Below are 18,777 nucleotides of genomic sequence, written 5' to 3' on the forward strand. Positions count from 1 at the left end.
CAGTATGCCTACTTGCATTTTATAATGCCAGATGTATATTTTCAGCTGTCATAAGTAAAGTGCTCCAGAATTCCCCACGCACAGGGGGCTTTTATTCTAAAGTTAATGACTATCAAAGAAAAGCCTACGACATAGACAGAGCCTCTGTAGTCTTATTTGAGGAAGTTAATGAACGATGTGCTAATATAGTATACAGGAGGATAGTGATGAAACAATAGCCATCAGGCTTTCTTTATAGAATCCTTGATCTTTAAGGAAAAAAAACTTCAAAACAAAGAGTGCGGATTCATTCCTATTTCACATTTATTAAATAATTATAGACAATACTTTGGCCACAGGAAAGTACCACAAAGTTTCCCCACATTACCTATGGGAGCACTTTCCTTATGGTTAGACTGTAAATAGGGCATCTTTTCTATATCTTCAAAATTGAATGTGGATAGCTCTAGACTCACCAGGTTGTCCGTTTTCATCAAGCAGAAATCATGATATTTTCCTTCAGAAATAACTGCCTAACTTGGTGAAGGCTGCCTCACTAGCGCAATGTAAACATACATGAAGTTAATACGTTTACAGTGTGCACAGGTTTCATCCTGAGAACTATTACTCTTGCATATGTATGTGCCCCTAGCACATGCAATTGAATACCACCACCACAGGTCTAGAGGTATACAATTTCCAGATCTACCTCAGCATGGAAAACAAAGGAGGGAACTAAACTAACATCAATGAATATGAACCACGTAGATCACACTATACAGGTTTTAGCATCATCATTATCTAAACAAAGTCTATCACTTGGTAAGTGAAAGCTCTCTATGTGAGAATGATGGCATCAAAACCAAATAAGTGGTAAACAGTCTTGAGGTAAACGTTCTTTAAAAATAATTTGATCACAACAGCTAGACTCAGTGAGCCATGTGATCTTCTTGAGAGGTTTGATACCAAAAATGTCAAGGTTTTATAAGAAAAAAAAGAATAGCCACTTCAACATTGAGCAAAACAGAAACTTTAGCTACTTTTCCAAAGAAACATCCTTCTAAAAGGCTTTCTCTCCAAAATCAAGACACATGCAGAATGTGAAACACTTGACTGTAACATCGCAACATCAGTGCTGTTTGCTTCAACGAAAACCCCAATTTAAATGTAACACTATGTATAACATTAATATCTAAAAACAAAAAACAATGAAAACCGCCTGGATGCAAGGCCCACATTCTACGTTTACCTGAAATATGTAAGGTAACTAAGTTTAACAGCTAAGGTAACCTTTTTATGTAAAGCATTCCTCGTTCTCCTCGTCTCTTAGGACATGATAACCTCTACATGGTTCCACTTACACCACCTACACCATCATCAACTACAGGATTGTTCCTTGCTCATTCCACTTTGGAAAGGAATGTGTTCTCTCCTTCACAGGAGTAACTCTGACCATATCAAGTGAATCCCTGTTCCAAATCGCCCACTCCCTGTAGCACGATTTTCTCATGTGTCCTATAACAGAATCGTGGAGCAATAGGAGTCCACTGATTTATGAGTTCAAGTTAACATTGCCTGTATTCCTTGTACTTGTAAATCAAACCATTTGCACGAGCAAGTTAAGCTTCTGTGAGCAAGTTGCATTGTGAATTGGGGACACACTGCTTAAAGTAAACAAAAGAGACTATCAATAAGGGCGGATGTTAAATGAAACCTCACCTGTTTCCAGCAACATCTAGCACATGGAGCTCAGTAGCAGCAGACATTTCTGGAGGAATTCTAGTTAAACGGTTGTCACGCATACAAAGAACGTTAAGACTACAGCAACCGCCAATCTACAAAACAGAAGGAAACGTGTCATTTTCAGTGATTTGCACACCCCAGTTTCATATTTTAAAAATGTAAACGCGTTGTTTTTGACATCGAACAAATGATTTGGTATTTTCGACAAAGAGCAGCTTCAAATCACACTCCTTCGGTGTCCACCACCGAGAACACTTAGCATCTATTAACCCCTTAAACATGGAGGGTGAGCTCCCAGTGCTAAGCCCTCTGTTTCCAAAGTCTGAACAATTATACTTTGCTTAGATGACTTGACTAAATGTGCATTGTTCCACTTAACATCGTGACTGCACTGTCACACTGGACTTGCAAAGAAAGCAAACACCTCTTGATTTTTAAGTAAAGGGCACCAGCAGGGGGTTTGAAGCTCTAAAATCGCAGTTTTTTGTTGTGAGGATTCAAAACAAGTTGGGATGAAACTTCACACAACCAGAAATCTATTCACTATGCTAACAAGCTAGGAATATGCCATACAATCTCACCACACATATATGCACAGATATGATATAAAATACACCATGTTATGTATATGGATAAAGGTGCACTAGAATATTCTGCTTAAATTTGATTTGGGATTTCAAACCAGGATGAGATTTGCTGGCTTCCCCGATTGTCCTTGCTGTTTCACCACCGGCAGTCCACCTACTGCATTTCGAGATTTATGTTGATGACAAACTTGGAATTTACATTAATAATTGTACAGCGCGTTGGAACTAGAGATCCGTGAAGTGGGGTAATTTAGCACTAAGCATAAAATCCTGGAACATTCCCATCAATGGTGCAAACAGACAGGAAACTGGGAGTATTTTCTCTTTCAGGTCTAAAGAGCACTACATCACAATGCATTCATAGTGCTCAAACAAGTAAACACTCCTATCAATCGTTGCTTGTATTTGGTTCTGTACAGCGCTTTGCAGCCTCTGGCTAGGTTAGCGCTATAGGTTACCACTTACATACATAAAGCTTGCCCCGCAAATGAAAGGAGTGGCGGAGTGGATGAACACCCAGCTCTAAAAGGCCCTTTAACTTCCAAAAACCAACAAAGATAACATTTACCATTAAAGCAAAATTCAACAAGTCCCTCCCAAAACAGTTGCTCCTGAGTAAAACATTCAAAATCAAGCGGCTAAACCATGCTTTAACAATATACACCCTGTCCAAAATCTGCTAATAAACCTTCTAGATTATACACGGTAAATCCACAAACCATGGTTCGATTGGTATAACAAAGTGGTAGACTGCTCTGGGATGACAACTCCTTACTCTGGAATTCTCCAGCCTTAACTCTAGACAGGCCGAAAAACTCCTGAAAGTAACAATGGTCCAAGACGTCTTTCTGCAACAGGTATAAATAATCTGTGTAACACAGGGTTAAGCGGGGTGTATCTTTTCTGGTTCCTTTCAAAACCTTCTCTAAAGTGAATAGGTAGCCTTTGAAACATCTGTCCCATCTAGGCCTTTAACCCAAATTCAGAGTAGTGATAATTTCCACCTAGCCTACGATACTCATCAACGAGCCCCCCTCTCAATCCCCCCCAAACCCAGTCAGGAACTGGCTGCCTGCTGCTCCCCCACCCCCTCCCCAGGGCTGTGGGTACTATTGTTACGCCACTGTTCATGCTTGCTCTTTATTTCAGTTTTAAGCCAATACGTAGCCTGAAGTGCCTGAAGTGAATGCGCGTTTGGTGATATATGAAAACAATAATTAGATACAGCAAACCATTACCCGCAATAGCATGAAATAGGAAAATGATTTTTCTTAATTCAAGCAAGAACGAAGAGCACAGACAAAAGTAGCATAAGGGAAATGAAACATATATTATTTATCGCTCAGCAGGCTACACTGGACTATCTTGTAAATGGAAAAATGCTCCCATATTGCTGCAATTCAGTTCAAAGCCAATAACAATACAACAAAAACAATAAAACAACAGAACTAATCTTAAAAGAATAAATCAAATTTGCTACGTGTATTCATATTTATACTTTAAATAAAATACAACCCACATGAGCAATAGATCACATTTTCATATTTAAAAATCAAACAGCTACAGTTAGCGGACTCAAACATTGTAGTTATTTAAAACCCTGCTTCCAGGGCTTTGTTTTTAGGGTCGAGCGCAAAGCGCTCTGTCCCTGGTGTAATCTCTGTATGGGCTTGTGACCACGCCCATGTCACTCCCATCAGTTTGGTTGGGTGGTGGGCTTGCCTTTTAAAATTTGCTTGACTTCATTAGTGAAAGGCATGCATACGTCATGCCTTTTCTGGTGTTTAGCCCTCTTCGAGCGCAACGACCAACTACTGAAAACATACGAGGCTTGATGCTTTCCGTATGGTTTCTGGGCTACTTTTTCCCTTTATTTTTCAGTGCGATCTCGCTGGGCAGTAGTCGAGCGCTTTGCATGATATCGACCCTGTACATGGATATTTGCACTTTTGCCAGTTACATGGATAACTGCACTTCTGCCAGTTACATGGATAATTACACTTTTGCAGATACATTTCAAAGCAAGCGAATTTCTGTTTTCTTTTGTGTGTCTGCTTTGCGCTGATGGTGGCTGTCGGCTCGCTTATGTGGCAAGAAAAGTCTGGTTAGTTATGTGAAACTGTTTTACTTTTCATTTTCAATTTATGTGGCAAGAAAAGTCCGGTTAGTTAGTGAAACTGTTTTACTTTTCATTTTCAATTTATGTGGCAAGAAAAGTCCATTTAGGAGTTTATAATGCTAATAGAGAAAACGTTAGACCCATTACATTGCAAATGCTTGTGTTTTTTTCTCGTTTACAAAAACTAAAATTGGACTATCACAGGTAGCTAGGGTAACTGATGCACCTTTCCCGCAATAATGCCTCTGTAGTATTCTATAAAGAGTGTAAAGTAGAGAACGATCATCTGCAAGACAAGTGCACATAATTCCAGCACCTAATGTGGAAACTACAACTGGAGGGGATGTAGTACTATGTCTGCCCTTTTGTTATGTCTAAGCATGCTGGCAATTAAACACTCAGGGCTAGTAGGTGCGACAGTCGGCACGCAGCAATATTCAGAAGGTTGGTGTTTGTGTACTTTGTTATGAGGACTTATCAATGACAAAGTTATTTCTGCTTAAACAAAGCACACCACTCCTTCGAAACACTCGTTTTACAGTACGCTGTGTCCCACTTCGCCCCTGCACATCTATGAGAACGAACTATACTTAGCAACATCAAGTGAATTGGTGGGCTGAGAAACACAGAAGAGACTACAGGCTACACAATAGGCCGTGGAAAAACTCGAATACTAGGCACTCTAATGAAGTCTAGCCACAAAATGAATCCTCTGACAGCATCCAGCAAATAACCACATCCGCACTAGATTCAATGCCACAGGTATATTCAAGACCAATCAGTAGTGCCAATAAAATATTGCCCAGATGTTGAAAGGCAACTCAAGCCATGTTCTTGCAATGTTCATTAAGCCCTGCTGCATAGATGGCAGCTAGGGCTCAGCCTGTGGCCTCTAAAATGCCACCTACTATTGACCAGAAGGCCGAAGTGACCTCGTCTGCAATTCTGGAAAAGATCTCAAGATCTGACAAAGCTTCTGTGCCTTGAAAACATGGAGGAGATTCTGTCTTAAACTCAGGGGAAGTATTGGAGAAGCCAAGTAAACCCCATAATTAATACTCTGAGAGGAAAAAAAAAAAGAGGCTAGAATGGACCCTGCGTCTACCTCTAGTAACATATCCCAACACAGAGACAAAGTCGGCTAGATCGATAGAGTTCCCTTTTGCTAGTACTTACTCTGAGATCAACAATGTCCACCTATGAAATCTACCTACTCAAAATCTGGCAATGTTAATAATTGGATGAGGTGGGCTCACTAAAGTAATGTGGCATGCTTCATCATGGGCCTTCTTGTCCCCCCCTGGTAAAATGGTACTACCAGGACACACTCAAGGGTGACTGTCTTAAGGGAGTTCTTAAAAATTATTTGTCTGGACATTTCTCTGGGACAAGGTTTTTCTAACTAAAAGCACCTTGGGATAAACCACAATAATAACTTTATTTGGTGGTACCCTTGCTCAGAGTGAAAAATATAAGGAGATTATCTTCAGAGGACATTGTTGGCATCATGGCCATCACCTAACCCTGTGGTGCTGACGCTTCTGCCCCTAACGGATTCTAAACAAAGGTCTCGGGCATTCATTAGGGTTTTAAGGATCCCTATGTTTATTCTATTTGTGAATATACATAATATTTGTTAAGTCAAAGGTAAGAAACCTAATCTACCAGATGGTTGTGCTTGGTGGCGGGGTAGGGTGATTCTCCTTAACAAATGTGTGATAGTAGGAGCCACCTACACCACACAGACCATGATGCAAAGGGCCTCCCCGGATTAGGGTTATGCCACATTGCACAAACCACTACTTCTTCCAGCAGGCATGTGCAAGAACAGAACATGCTCTATGCATGTTTTAGTCCTGCCTTATTAGGCCTTTGCTATAGACATCTTCAGATGTTTATAGGATGAGCTATTCTTTCCAAAGCATAACATGCCCTTGGAGCGGGATTTCAGACAGCCACTTGCTCATGACTGGATGGTAGTGTTAACCATCTCAGTTGTCCGTTCTTGATTTAATGGCTTTCCTCCCTTTTCTTGTGTTAGCCCAACCAGGACCATTCACATGGCAGGTACACAGTGCTACTGGCTGCTTAATACTATTCTCTTGCTCTCCTTGTTTTTAAACACTTTAATTTACTTTTCTAACATGGCTATGTGAAATGTTATAGAGGTAAATAAAAAATGGCTGCCATACATCATGACACATGCACATGACTGCTTCATGACGAATGAAGACTTGTATCAAAATGCACAAGTGACAAGTCATCTTGGAGTGTTTTTTTTTTAAAGAAAAATAACATTGCAACATAGTATGCCATGTGTTTTGACGTATGCAATCACATGCCAGAGCCAACAGGCATTGCAAAGCCATTACCTCAGCTAAAACATATGGGCTTTGTGAAAGTTCGTTCTTCCTTCTGTTCCCATCACCGTCAAACACTTCTCTCTGACAATTACCTGGGACTGTTACAATCAAAGATCAGATAAGTGAAGCAACCAATGATAAAATAAGAAAAAAATAAAATGCAAGGGTCAGTTCAAGTGGTTGTACATCGAGGCGTATTGTTGGGTGAAGAAGACAGCAGATGTTGGGCCAGAAACACTAAGCAAAAAAAAAGAATGAAACCGGAAGTGCCTTAAAAAGGCAGTTACCAGAACCATCTGTACCAGAGTTTCTCCACAGTCAAAGAAACCACCTTTGCTTTATGCGTGCACGAGTGGCACTGACTGAACAGATTGCACACCCTTGCTTCATAAGCCCAGCTCGCTCCTAGAAAATGTCAGCTGTTAGACCAGTCAGCTCTTGGCGTGGTTTCCAATGTCTTTTTGGCTTATCACCTCCTGTTTTTCGATCCTGTGCTAAATTTGGTTTTTGCTGGCTTTAGGACTGTCGGAACTTTACCACTGCTCACCAGTGCTAAAATGCAAGTGTTCTCTGTCTAAATGGAATTGATGATTGGTTTATCCATGATTGACAGTTTTTGATTTACTAGTAAGTCCCTAATAATGTGCAGTATGTGTGCCCAGGGCCTGTAAATCAAATGCTACTAGTGGGCTTGCAGCACTGATTGTACCACCCACACGAGTAGCCCTTTAAAACAAGTCTCAGTTGTGAAACTGCAGTATCTCTGTGTGCAGTCTTAACTGCCAGTTCGACCTGGCAAGTGCACACACCCACCAGGCCCAAACCTTCCCTTTCACTACATGTAAGTCACCCTTAAGGTAGGCCCAAGGAAGCTCCATGGACAAGGTGCAGTGTATTTAAAAGGTACGACATGTACTGGTGTGTTTTACATGTCCCGATAGTGAAATACTGCTTGTTACACTTTTCATCCTTGGCGTGGTCTTCCTTAACATTTTGCCTCTGTTTCCCAGGTTGTTGATGTGTGCTGGACTCTGTTTTTGCTATTTCTGCTACTCTGGGCACTTTACCACTGCTATCCAGTGCTAAAGTGCAAGTGATCCTATGCCAAATGCATGTGTAATAGGCTTTTTCCATGGTTTACATATTTGATTTACTGGTAAGTCCTTAGTACAGTGCACTAGAGGTGCCCCGGGCCTGTAAATAAAATGCTACTAGTGGGCCTGCAGCACTGGTTGTGCCACCCGCAATAGTAGCCCTGTAAACATGGCTCAGAACTGCCACTGCTGTGTCTGTGTGTGCAGTTTTAACCTGCCAATTCGACTTAGCAAGTGTACCCACTTGCCAGGCCTAAACCTCCCCTTTTCTTACATATAAGGCACCCCTAAGGCAGGCCCTAGGTAGCTCCACGGGTAGGGTGCAGTGTATGTTCAAGGTAGGACATATACTAATGTGTTTTTTATGTCCTTACAGTGAAATACTGCCAAATTCGGTTTCACTGTGCAAGGCTCATAGGTTAACATGGGGGCTAACTTTAAATATTATTAAAGCGCAGGTTCCCTTTGGGAATAGATGGGCATATGCAGTTTGGGGTCTATGAACTCACAATTTAAAAATACATCTTTTAGTGAAGTTGGTTTTAAGATTGTGTGTTTGAAAATGCCACTGTTAGAAACTAGGCATTTTCTTACTTAAACCATTCTGTGACTCTGCCTGGTTGTGGATTCCCTGTCTGGGTTAGTTTGACAGATGGGCTGTTTGCACCTCTCTCTAGACAGTGACACAAAGGGAGCTGTGATGTAGCCTGCATATCCTGATGAGCCATCTGTGCTAGGAGGAAGGGGAGGAATGGTCACATACACCTGAAAGTGCTGTGCCTGCCCTCCCACAATGCAGACGCCATCCCCCCTGGTGTGTGTCTTGGGCCAGGCCTGGGCAGAGCAGGATCTCACAAAAAACTTCCCCTGCCAGGACCTGGATTCTCTGCTGAGACTCCTGCCAAGTGGTGCCCTATTAAGTTCCTGGGCCCCTGAATAGTAAAGCTGGCAGACCAAGACTGAAAATCCATGCACAGCCCACTGTGCTGAGAAATGTTCGACGCACCTTCGGCTGATAAATGATGTGCACACAGCCTTCGCGGCTAAAATCAATGCTCCACCTGCATCGCAGCTGGAAGACTGAGGCAACGCAGCTGGAGAAACGAAGCGCAACACCCTCTAACAGAGGCTGATAATGACGCAAACCCCACGCAGCTCGGTTTTGTGATAGTGTGCGACTGGATTTTCAACGCAACATCGCTGGTCATGGAAGAACAAAGCAAAGCCTACCCTGATCCGAGGTGCCTGTCCGGATCGATGCATCTCTCTCTTGCGGGAGAGGAGAAACGACACACGCCAACCTGACTGGAGGAGGAACGGCACAGGGTCTCGCTTGTGAGTGAGAAATCAACAAATCGCTGGCCTTTTCCGAAGCACACTCGCCCGTGCGGTGTTATTTTGACATTACTAGTGTACTTTTGCAACGTAACAATGTTCTCACTATTTTCTAAAGGATTTAAGACTAATTCTTTGAAAATTCATAATTTTTGTTGTTTTGGTCTTGGTTTGTTTACATAAATATTCTCTATTTTTCTAAACCTGTGTTGTGTCATTTTGTAGTGTTTTCACTGAATTACTGTGTGTGTTGGTACAAATACTTTACACATTGCTCCAGAGGTTAAGCCTGCCTGCTCATTCCAAGCTACCAAGGGGTGAGCAGGGGTTAACTGAGGGTGATTCTCCTTTACCCTGTCTAGAGTGAGGGTCCTTCCTTGGACTGGGGACAACCTGACTGCCAACCAAAGACCCCATTTCTAACACTGCTAAATTTGTTTTTCACTTTTGCAAGACCTATGTCTCCCATAAGGTAACACTGGGACTGCCTTGAAATATCTTTCAAGTGTAATTTCCAATTGGGAGCCGATAGAGATATGGAGTTTGGGGTCTCGGAACTCACAATTTAAAAATACATCTTTTGGTGAAGTTGGTTTTTAAACTGTAATTTTGAAAATGCCACTTTTAGAAAGAGGGCATTTTCTTTCTTAACCATTCTGTGCCTCTGTTGACCTGTGGAATACATGCCTGGGTCAGGATGAAAGTTGGGCTGTTTGTGAATTCACTCTAGACAGTCACTCAAAAGGAGCTGAGGTATACCCTGTGTATCCTGATGGGTCTTCCTGGGTTAGAGCAGTGGGAGGAGCTGACACTTGCATCTGAATTGGGCTGTGCCTGTCCTTACACAAAGCAGGCTCAAACCCCCTGGAGTGTGTCTGGGGCCAGGGCAGGAAAGCCAAGGTCTTGTGTACTACAAAGACTTTCCTTTGTCGTTTGCCCACTTCCAAGGCAGAAATGAGTATAAGTACTGGATCTCCGAGACTGCAACTTTAGAATCCTTCTGGACTGAGGACATTCTGCCAGGAAAGAGAGCTAAATGCTGTAGGAAGGACTGCCACTCTGCCTGTTGCTTTGTTGTGCTGGCCTGCTGCTTCTGTTCTGAGAGTGAAAGGAGTGGACTTAGCTTCCTACATCTTGGTTCCAAAGGTGCTGCAAGGGCTTGGACCGAGCTTGCCTCAAGTCAGAAGTCTCAGTGACATCAAAGACTTCATTGCCAGCACCTGGGCTCTCCTGCTGAGAGTCCTGACTCACCATGCGCTGCCAAATCCAGTATCTGGGCCCTTGAGAATGAATTCTGGTGTAACCAAGAAGAAACCAAGCACATCGACTCCAGAGCAACTTTGGAATAGTGCCGCTGTCTGACTCCGTGCTGGTGCATGCACTGGAGTCGTGGCCCCTACTGAGTGCAATGACTACGACTGATGCTGCAGGCCCACTGCCGCGTCTCTGAAGTCCTGCCCCAAGTGCATGTAACAGACATCCGTGACAACTGACTCCAACTCCGCCGCAGCACCTGTGGCCCTGTGGTGTGATTGTGATACAGCAAAGTTGACATCCTGCTGGATTCATTGACCCTGCCGGAAGGAACCGCCACCTTGCCACCGTTGCTGCATTCCCTGCAATGCATACGTAAAGAACCAACACCTCACCTCCCATACCTCGCAGTAAGGAACTGATGCCTCACCCTCCCATGTAGCAGCAGGGAACAGACGCTGCACCAGCTGAAGCGACAGCTCACTGCCTGACTCCATGAACGTATTTGTTTCCTCATCGTTTTCAAAAGGTACTAAGACGGGGGTCCATTCAACTCTGTGACCGCCCGCACTCCCTCGTGAGTGCATCTAACTATTGATAACTACTCTGTCAAGATGCTGGGATAGCCCGAGTTGAGCTATTGTATTTCTAGGTGCTTAACTAAGAGTTAATCTTTAAAGTTTGCTATCTTTGCTTGAGTAGGTTGGATTTTTGTTGTTTTGGTCTGGTTTTACTCAGATAAATATTGGCTATTTTACTAAACTGGTGTGGAGTCATTTTGTGGTGTTTTCACTGTTACTGTGTGTGTGTACAAATACTTTACAAATTGCCTCTGAGATGAGCCTGACTGCTTAAGCCAAGCTACCCAGGGGTGCGCAGGGGTTATCTTAGCTGTGTGGCTCCCATACCCTGACTAGAGTGAGGGTCCCTTCTTGGACAGGGTACAAACCACTGACATCTACAGACCCCATTTCTAACAGGGCCCAAGACCAATATTAACATGTTTTTATTTTTAATATTTAAGAGGCAGGTGCAGAAGATGGATGTGTTATTTTGTGATTGCATATGCATTTGTGTGTGTGTGCCTGTGTGTATCTATTGTTTGATTTCAGTTCTGTTCCTCGTGGCGTTTTAAATCCTTGTACTCCTCTCAGTTTTCATCATGTCTTTAAGGTCTCTTCTTTTCACTTTCACTTCTCATTTTAAATGCAATTTATTTCTCCAACATCTGTGTCTCTAAGATCTCTCTTCTATACCCATAAGGTGTTCTCTTCACTGTTCCTCTGTGCCTCTGGTAGGTCTCTTGCACTTGCCCTTGAGGTGGCTGAAACTTATGATCTTTCACTTTTGTGTTTTTGGAATCAGACTATCTCTTAGTTCTGTGCTTATGATATTTATTTTATTCACATTTGTATATGTGCCATTATGGTGACAGTCTCCATCAAACATCTGTACCTTCAAGGCACTAACCTCTCTTGTACTTCAATGACTTTGATATCTCTCAATCCAACATCTGCACATTTTATCTCTCTCTAAATCGATATCCTTGTGGAATTTCTCACTTATTGGGAGATGGGGTCAGGGAAGATGACTGAACTGAGCAACCCATATGATTTAACTTCTCAAATAGAAAGAAAATCACTGAAAGAAAAATATGAAATGCAGAGATTTTAGTTTCCCCTTCTCTTTATCCACCACTTTGAGGTGGTACAGGGATCAGGGGCTTGGCACTCCTACTCTACTTCCTCTCACCTTTTTCACGATGGATAAGAAGGAGTTGAAGCTGTGACCACAGTTCCTAGCCCCTCTACTTCAAGACCACTTCACTTGTTCTACCACTGTCTAGCAGGCGTTTAGTGATAGGAAGGCACAGTGATCTATGGGCGGTAAAGAAAGGTGGGCAAGGAGCAATGCTCTCTTGCCCCCAAGCCCCTCCTTATCCTACCTCACCACATGATCCTCATAGGGAACTCTTGAGCGGGTCTGGAAAATCCTGCTAGGTTTTACACATGCACGTTGACATCACCTGTAAGCTAAGAACCCAAATGCTTAAGGACCAGGTCTTAATGTCAACAAGGGTGATAGCAAAAAACAAGAAGGATTTCTTGAGCACTGTGCAAAATAAATATCTCCTCTTTTCTGTTCTCTTTTTTTTTTCTCTGTCCCTCCTCTCAACACCCCATAAATAACAAACTACTTGGTGGGAGCTGATCTAACAAACAACAGGAACTTATGAGCAAACATGGCTTACTGAAGCAAATATCTCTATGTACCTTCAAGGATATGCTAATAAATGCAATGAATCTGTGCTATCCTGGACTAGTTTGACCTTAGCCTTAGCTTTTTTTTTAAAACATTTTTGCAGAGATGCTTTTGAAAAGATTAGAAATTATCAATTCAACTTTATCAATGTAACACTAGTGTAGATTAACATATTGTTATGTATTTAAAATAATAATATACAGTTGTCTTAATCATCTCAAAAAGTGCAATGGCACCCACATCCATTTCAAGGAAACATAATATTAAATAAAATCAGAGCACAGCACTGGAGTACACTGAATCTTCCAAAAACAGTTTGATCACTACTCATCTTCATATCACAATCTTAAGCAAAGCCTACTTACCTCTTTCGGTATAGACATTAGTCTGTTCCGATCTACATTCAAATTGTTGAGCTTCTTAAGTTTTCCGATGCTCTTTGGCAAAATCTGTAGAGATATCATTATTAGTGTGCTGCACGTTACTTATTATTTAATTAAAAATATGACTAGGATTGCAAAATATATTTGAAGCTGAAAGCACAACAAGCACCATAAGGTATTCCATTCAACACCAAGATTAGTTCCTATGTAGACCGGCATTCAACTTTCTAATGTCTACTATTCTTAAGGAAGGTGCTCACGGATATAACACATTGTTAATTCAGCTTGTAACAGTAAGGCTTTTAAAGGCAATGACATAACAAGCACAGGTGCCAAAGAATTCAATTGTACTGATTTTATCAACTTTGAAAGGGTGATACTCTACGCTGACCCACTAAAAATATAGGCCCTCATTTTGAACACGGCGGGATTTCCCGCCGTGCTCAGGCTGGCGGTCTTTTCATCGACTGCCAGCCTCCTAGAAAACCCGCCAGGCGTATAATGTTTTCCCTGCCTAGCCGGCGGGCGGAGACAGTGTCTCTGCCCGCCGGCCTAGCCTGGAACACGGCCACAACATTGAAGGCGGCTCCATATGGAGCAGCCGCTAATGTTGGTGTGCAGCGGGTGCAGCTGCACCCGTCGTGATGTCACTGGATATCCTGCCAGGAAAAAGCTAGCAGCATATGAATCATTATCCGCAGGGTAGAGCAGCTACCCTGGCGGATGGTGTTTCATCCCGCTGCCAGGCTGCCTGGTGGCGGGAGCATGGCGGTGGGTGACGGCTGCCGCTGGTGGCCGTCAACCTCTTCATTATGTGGCGGTTCGGCCCACCATGCCGGCTGGAGGCTTCAGCTGCCAGTGCCGGCATGGCGGGCCAAACCGCCAGGTTCGTATTGACCGCCATAATCTTTGTTCAAGCTTAATTTTTGGCCCTCTAGGGGTAATGCTGGAATATTCCTCTGAGCATCTGTTGGGCTTTATAAATTCTTGTTCATTCATTCATCTGACGCTCAGGTTACACAAACTGTTCCTGAGCAAATGGCCAAACCCCTCCTGAGCAATCTTGTGTGGAAGATGAATAGGTGTTCCAGACATATTGCTAGCTATGTATTATCAGATGCAAGGGTGCTAACAATACTGTTATTCTTCAAGGCATGATATGTACTGCCTTCCTTAGGGTGGCACACTATAGAGCTTGTCCATTCTCAAGCTAGTTTGAAGGCTACCGAACACAACAGTCCCTTTGACAGCTAGTGGGCAGAGGTCTAGGTCCTAGTCTGCAGGCTGAAAGCCTGCACTAGTTTCAGAGAGCATAGACAGGAGGCAAGGAGGTCAAGCCCTAATTGGATGGCAGGTAGCCTCACCTGCTGATTGCATCACCGACCTCCTACAGTGGTATAGTGAGGTTTGAACACAAGTAGTAAGGTCATCAAGTGCATTCCATAAGGATAAGGGCAAATCACAAAAGAAACATCAGCCCACCCCATGACATAAGAATCATTGGCCAAGGAAAGACTCATGGTAGAGCTTGAGGATTTTACATCAGTGGAGAAAATGGTGTGCAATCCTGGACTATGTGAAAGGTATACCAAAAGTGGAGTGCGGCAGAGTTTTAGGAACAGTTTTCACTTCAAATGCTTGAGATATGTTTATTTTTTATTTAAGATAATTAAAAGATAATTGTTAGCTGCCCAGAAAGGCACCACACTGTGATTATTAGGATCTGCCATAATGGAATCTTTATTCTAAGGACTTAACAAAAAGTCTCATTAAAAACACACAAAGCCATTACAGTAGCACTGAGTGACCTGTGACTGACTTTAACTAGACTTCCTTGTCTACAATAAAGCTACAGCACAATATCTGACAGTCACCACCTGAGGGCCTTAAGACAGAGCCTACCCTTTGGACAATTCTTGTGACTATGCAGGTACTGCAGCTATTTGAAAGATTATGATGATCAAACTTCTGATCTAGTGAATAAACTCACAAGACATGGGATATCCAGAAAGAATAATCTGTAACACCAGAAAGAGAGCATGAAATAACAGAGAAACTGTTCTAGATGCAGTCCCTAAACCATCCATATCAATAACACCCTCATAATTCTACATGGCCTATGCTACCATTTCTCTCTACAATAATGGAAATGTTCTCATTCAAGCATTGGACCGTAACTTAGAAAGTTTTGATGAGATATTCTTGAGGATCAAAAATACAATATCGAATGAGGCCCCCATCGCCTCTAAAAGTTTACTTCTCCCCTAATGTGCCGTGATGTAAACTCAGGCATTTCCCAGGGCATTTCCCAGAACTCCTTCTTTCACATCACCTATCTTACATCATGACCACTCTCTCCACTCCAACATGGGAACCTTCATCGGCGAACCCATATCACCCTCCTCATGAAAGGTCTCTTGCCCTTCCCCTTTAATCCAGTTACCTAACCTGTACGGACCTATAGCACATCCAATCAATATTACCCATAATGCTAGAATTGGTAACAAACCCTGCCAGGAAACATGCTTGGATACTATCCTGCCTACCCCACTCAATGATTCACCCTCTTTGCTCCCATCTGCTACCCAAATGATGAACCACTTGACCAATCGTCATCAACTATCCACCAACAACATTATGTGCTGTCAGCAGCTGGTAATCTTAAGATAGTTACCAACCACTCCGACCGACTACCCTCTGACCATCACCTTCAGGTGCAGTACTTCTAACAATCATCACGTCTCCTGTCACACCTCCCTCCTCCCCTGCTGATGAATACCCACGATCCCCCTTGAAAGCAGGGACCGGGGGTCCCTGGACTGGTGCAAACCAGTTTATGCAAGGAGAGCACCAAGTGTGCCCCTCAAAGCACACCATGGGCTTGGAGAGGCTACCCCTCCAAAGCTATGCAACACCTATTTCCAAAGGGAGAGGGTGTTGCCTCCCTCTCCCAAAGGAAATCCTCTGTCCTGCCTTCCTGAGCTTGAGCTGGTCAAGCAGCAGGAGGGCAGAAACCTGTCTGTAGGATGGCAGCTGCGCGGGCTGCCCGGGAAAACCCTGCAAACTGGTACGGGCAAAGCTGGGGGACCACTAAGGAGCCCCAGAGTACCTGGAATCATAGAACCAATACTGGCAACACTATTAGGGTATTATTCCGACATGTTTGATACCACACATGCTCAGGTTCAGAGTTACCATTATGTAGCTGGATACAGGTAGTGACTTGTGTCCAGTACTCAGGTAAAATGGCTTCCCCGCTCTTATGAAGTCCAGGAAAATTGGGCTGGAGTTCGTAGGGGCAGCTCTGCTCATGCAGGGGTTCCCTCACACACTGGTACTTGCACCCCGCCCTCTGGGCTAGGAGGGCCTGCCCTGGGGTGACTTATAGTGACCTGTAGTGAAAGGGTGCATGACCTTTTTCACGCAGGCTGCAATGGCAGGCCTGCAGACACACGTTGCCATGGGTGGCATAATTGATGCTGCAGCCCATGGGGAACCCCTGGTGCCCCAGTGTCCTGGGTACCACATACTAGGGACTTACATGGAGGCACCAGTATGCCAATTGTGGGGTGTATTGAGTCAGAAACAACCAAATTTAGGGGGAGAGAGCACAGTCACTGGGGTCCTGGTTAGCAGGATCCCAGTGAACATAGTCAAAATGCACTGACAGCAGACAAAAAGTGGGGGTAGCCATGCCAAAAAGAGGGTACTCTCCTAAACTTAGAACTCCCATGCCTCACGGAGGCGCAGAGCAAAGGTCTCAATGAGGACCTCCAGTTGGAGGAAATCCAGGAAGCAGTTGGAGCTATGGCACGCTGTAGGGCCCACAGCCCAGACAGCCAGCCACTAGAATACTATCAGGTATTTGCAGACATTTTGCTGCCTCGCCTACTACAGACCTACCAGGAATTCAAAAGCACAGGTCTCCTGCTGCGGTCCATGCGAGAAGTCCAGATTGTTACGCTTCCAAAACCTGACAGAGACCCAGAGGATCCAAGCTCATACAGACCCCAACCTATGCTCAGGGTGGATGCCAAAATACTGGCTAAGGTTCTGGCGATGCGTATGAGGCGCGTTGTGACCCATCTTGTACACGAAGACCAGTGTGGCTTTGTGCCAGGCGGGGGGACACAAACCTGCGAAGACTTTCCCCATCTACTCCACTCGACAGCGGGCACAATGGCGCAGGCAACGGTGGCCGCACTCTATTTCAAAAAAGAGTTCGACACCATAGGGTGGGTATACTTATGGGCTGTGTTGTAGAGGATAGGACTGCATCCTGCATTTGTTTTTTGGGTCTACTTTATGCCCACCCAACAGCACGTGTTCGCAATGGTGCTGTGGTTTCTGAAAGCATATCTATAGAGTAAGGAAGAAGACAGGGCTGCACCCTGTCCCCACTTCTTTCTTGATCTAGCGGTGGAGCCTCTCCCGCAACGACAGACACAACATGGCCCGATGGGGTGGGGTTGTGTGAGGCCATACACATGTCGTCTCCCTCTACACGTTTGATGCCCTGGTCTACATTAGATGCCCGGAGCACTCTGTGCCCGCATTGCTGGAAATCATGACAGCCTTTGAGGTCGTCTCCGGCCTACGTGTCAGCCATGGGAAATCAGTTCCCTTTCCTTTGGTAATCCTGGCGGGAGTGGATGCCGCATTCTTACCCCAGAAAGGGCCGGACTGGGAGCACAGCCATGTTCGCTATTTGGACGAGCAGGTAGCCCACACAGAAGCTGACAAGTAGGACACAAATATGGAAGCAATGCTCACGTGCCTTGAGGCCTCCGTCCAATTTTGGAACTCTATTCGGCTCTCCATCATTGTTGCTTCTATATGTTGCAGAATTATTTGTGCCACATTTCACAAGCCGCATTTTTGAAATCCCTGATACGGGCGGGCAGCCGCAGCAGAGTGCAGTCAGAAGTGCTGAAACTAGAGAAGGAACTACTGGACTTTGGTGTTCCAGACCTTCAGATTCACTATTTTGCTGGAATCTTACAGTGCGCTCCACAATGGTGTGCAGAGGACCTGACGGGAGAAAAAACCTCCTAGCAGGATGGGATGGGTGTGGCAGATCTTCTGGGATACCAGATGAGGGGGCCTGGAATGCCAGTCGTAACCCCGTTTATAGTATGCCAGGTTGCCAAAATGTTACACTGAGGGTTGCTCTGCGGTCAGTGATCTGTATCTAAACAAGTTCTTCCTCCACGGAGGAGGCTCGTGAGTGCTATCAACTCCCTCCTGGCCAATTCTTACAATATGCCAAGATCTCCCACACAGACCGCGACATATGGCCCACCTTACCCGTGGATACGGAGGAATTCCATACACTGCAGGTTCTGTTGGACCCTGGCACCACTAGAGGAATGAAAGATCACATATACAAAGCTCTGAAATCAGATCGCAATGTGGATGTGAAGCTGATTTGGGACAGGTGGTCGGTGGACCTAGCACTTCCCCCTCAGAGAGAGTCGCGACAGACGTTTGTACATGTATTAGAAGTGGCAAGCAATGCTCGGCTTCAACTTGCACAGTTTCACTACTTACAGTGCACCTACCTCATTATCCAGAGGCTACAGAAGATTTACGCAACATACTCGTCTGGATGCCCACGCTGCAGGGTCGAACCGGTGACATTTCTCCATATGACTTGGG

General features: G+C 44.2%; 1 protein-coding gene across 1 annotated transcript in view; it reads right to left on the reverse strand.

The window, feature by feature from the left end:
• LRRC1 (leucine rich repeat containing 1) overlaps positions 1 to 18,777 on the reverse strand; it is a 361,772-nt gene that overhangs the window by 25,191 nt on the left and 317,804 nt on the right. The window contains exons 10-11 of the mRNA XM_069235791.1: positions 13,102 to 13,185; positions 1,699 to 1,814 (exon numbers count right to left, since the gene is read on the reverse strand). Coding sequence (XP_069091892.1) covers positions 1,699 to 1,814; positions 13,102 to 13,185 — 200 coding nt within the window. The remainder of the gene's footprint in view (positions 1 to 1,698; positions 1,815 to 13,101; positions 13,186 to 18,777) is intronic.

The sequence above is a fragment of the Pleurodeles waltl genome, chromosome 5 (genome assembly GCF_031143425.1).
Source record: "Pleurodeles waltl isolate 20211129_DDA chromosome 5, aPleWal1.hap1.20221129, whole genome shotgun sequence".
Classification (NCBI taxonomy): domain Eukaryota; kingdom Metazoa; phylum Chordata; class Amphibia; order Caudata; family Salamandridae; genus Pleurodeles; species Pleurodeles waltl.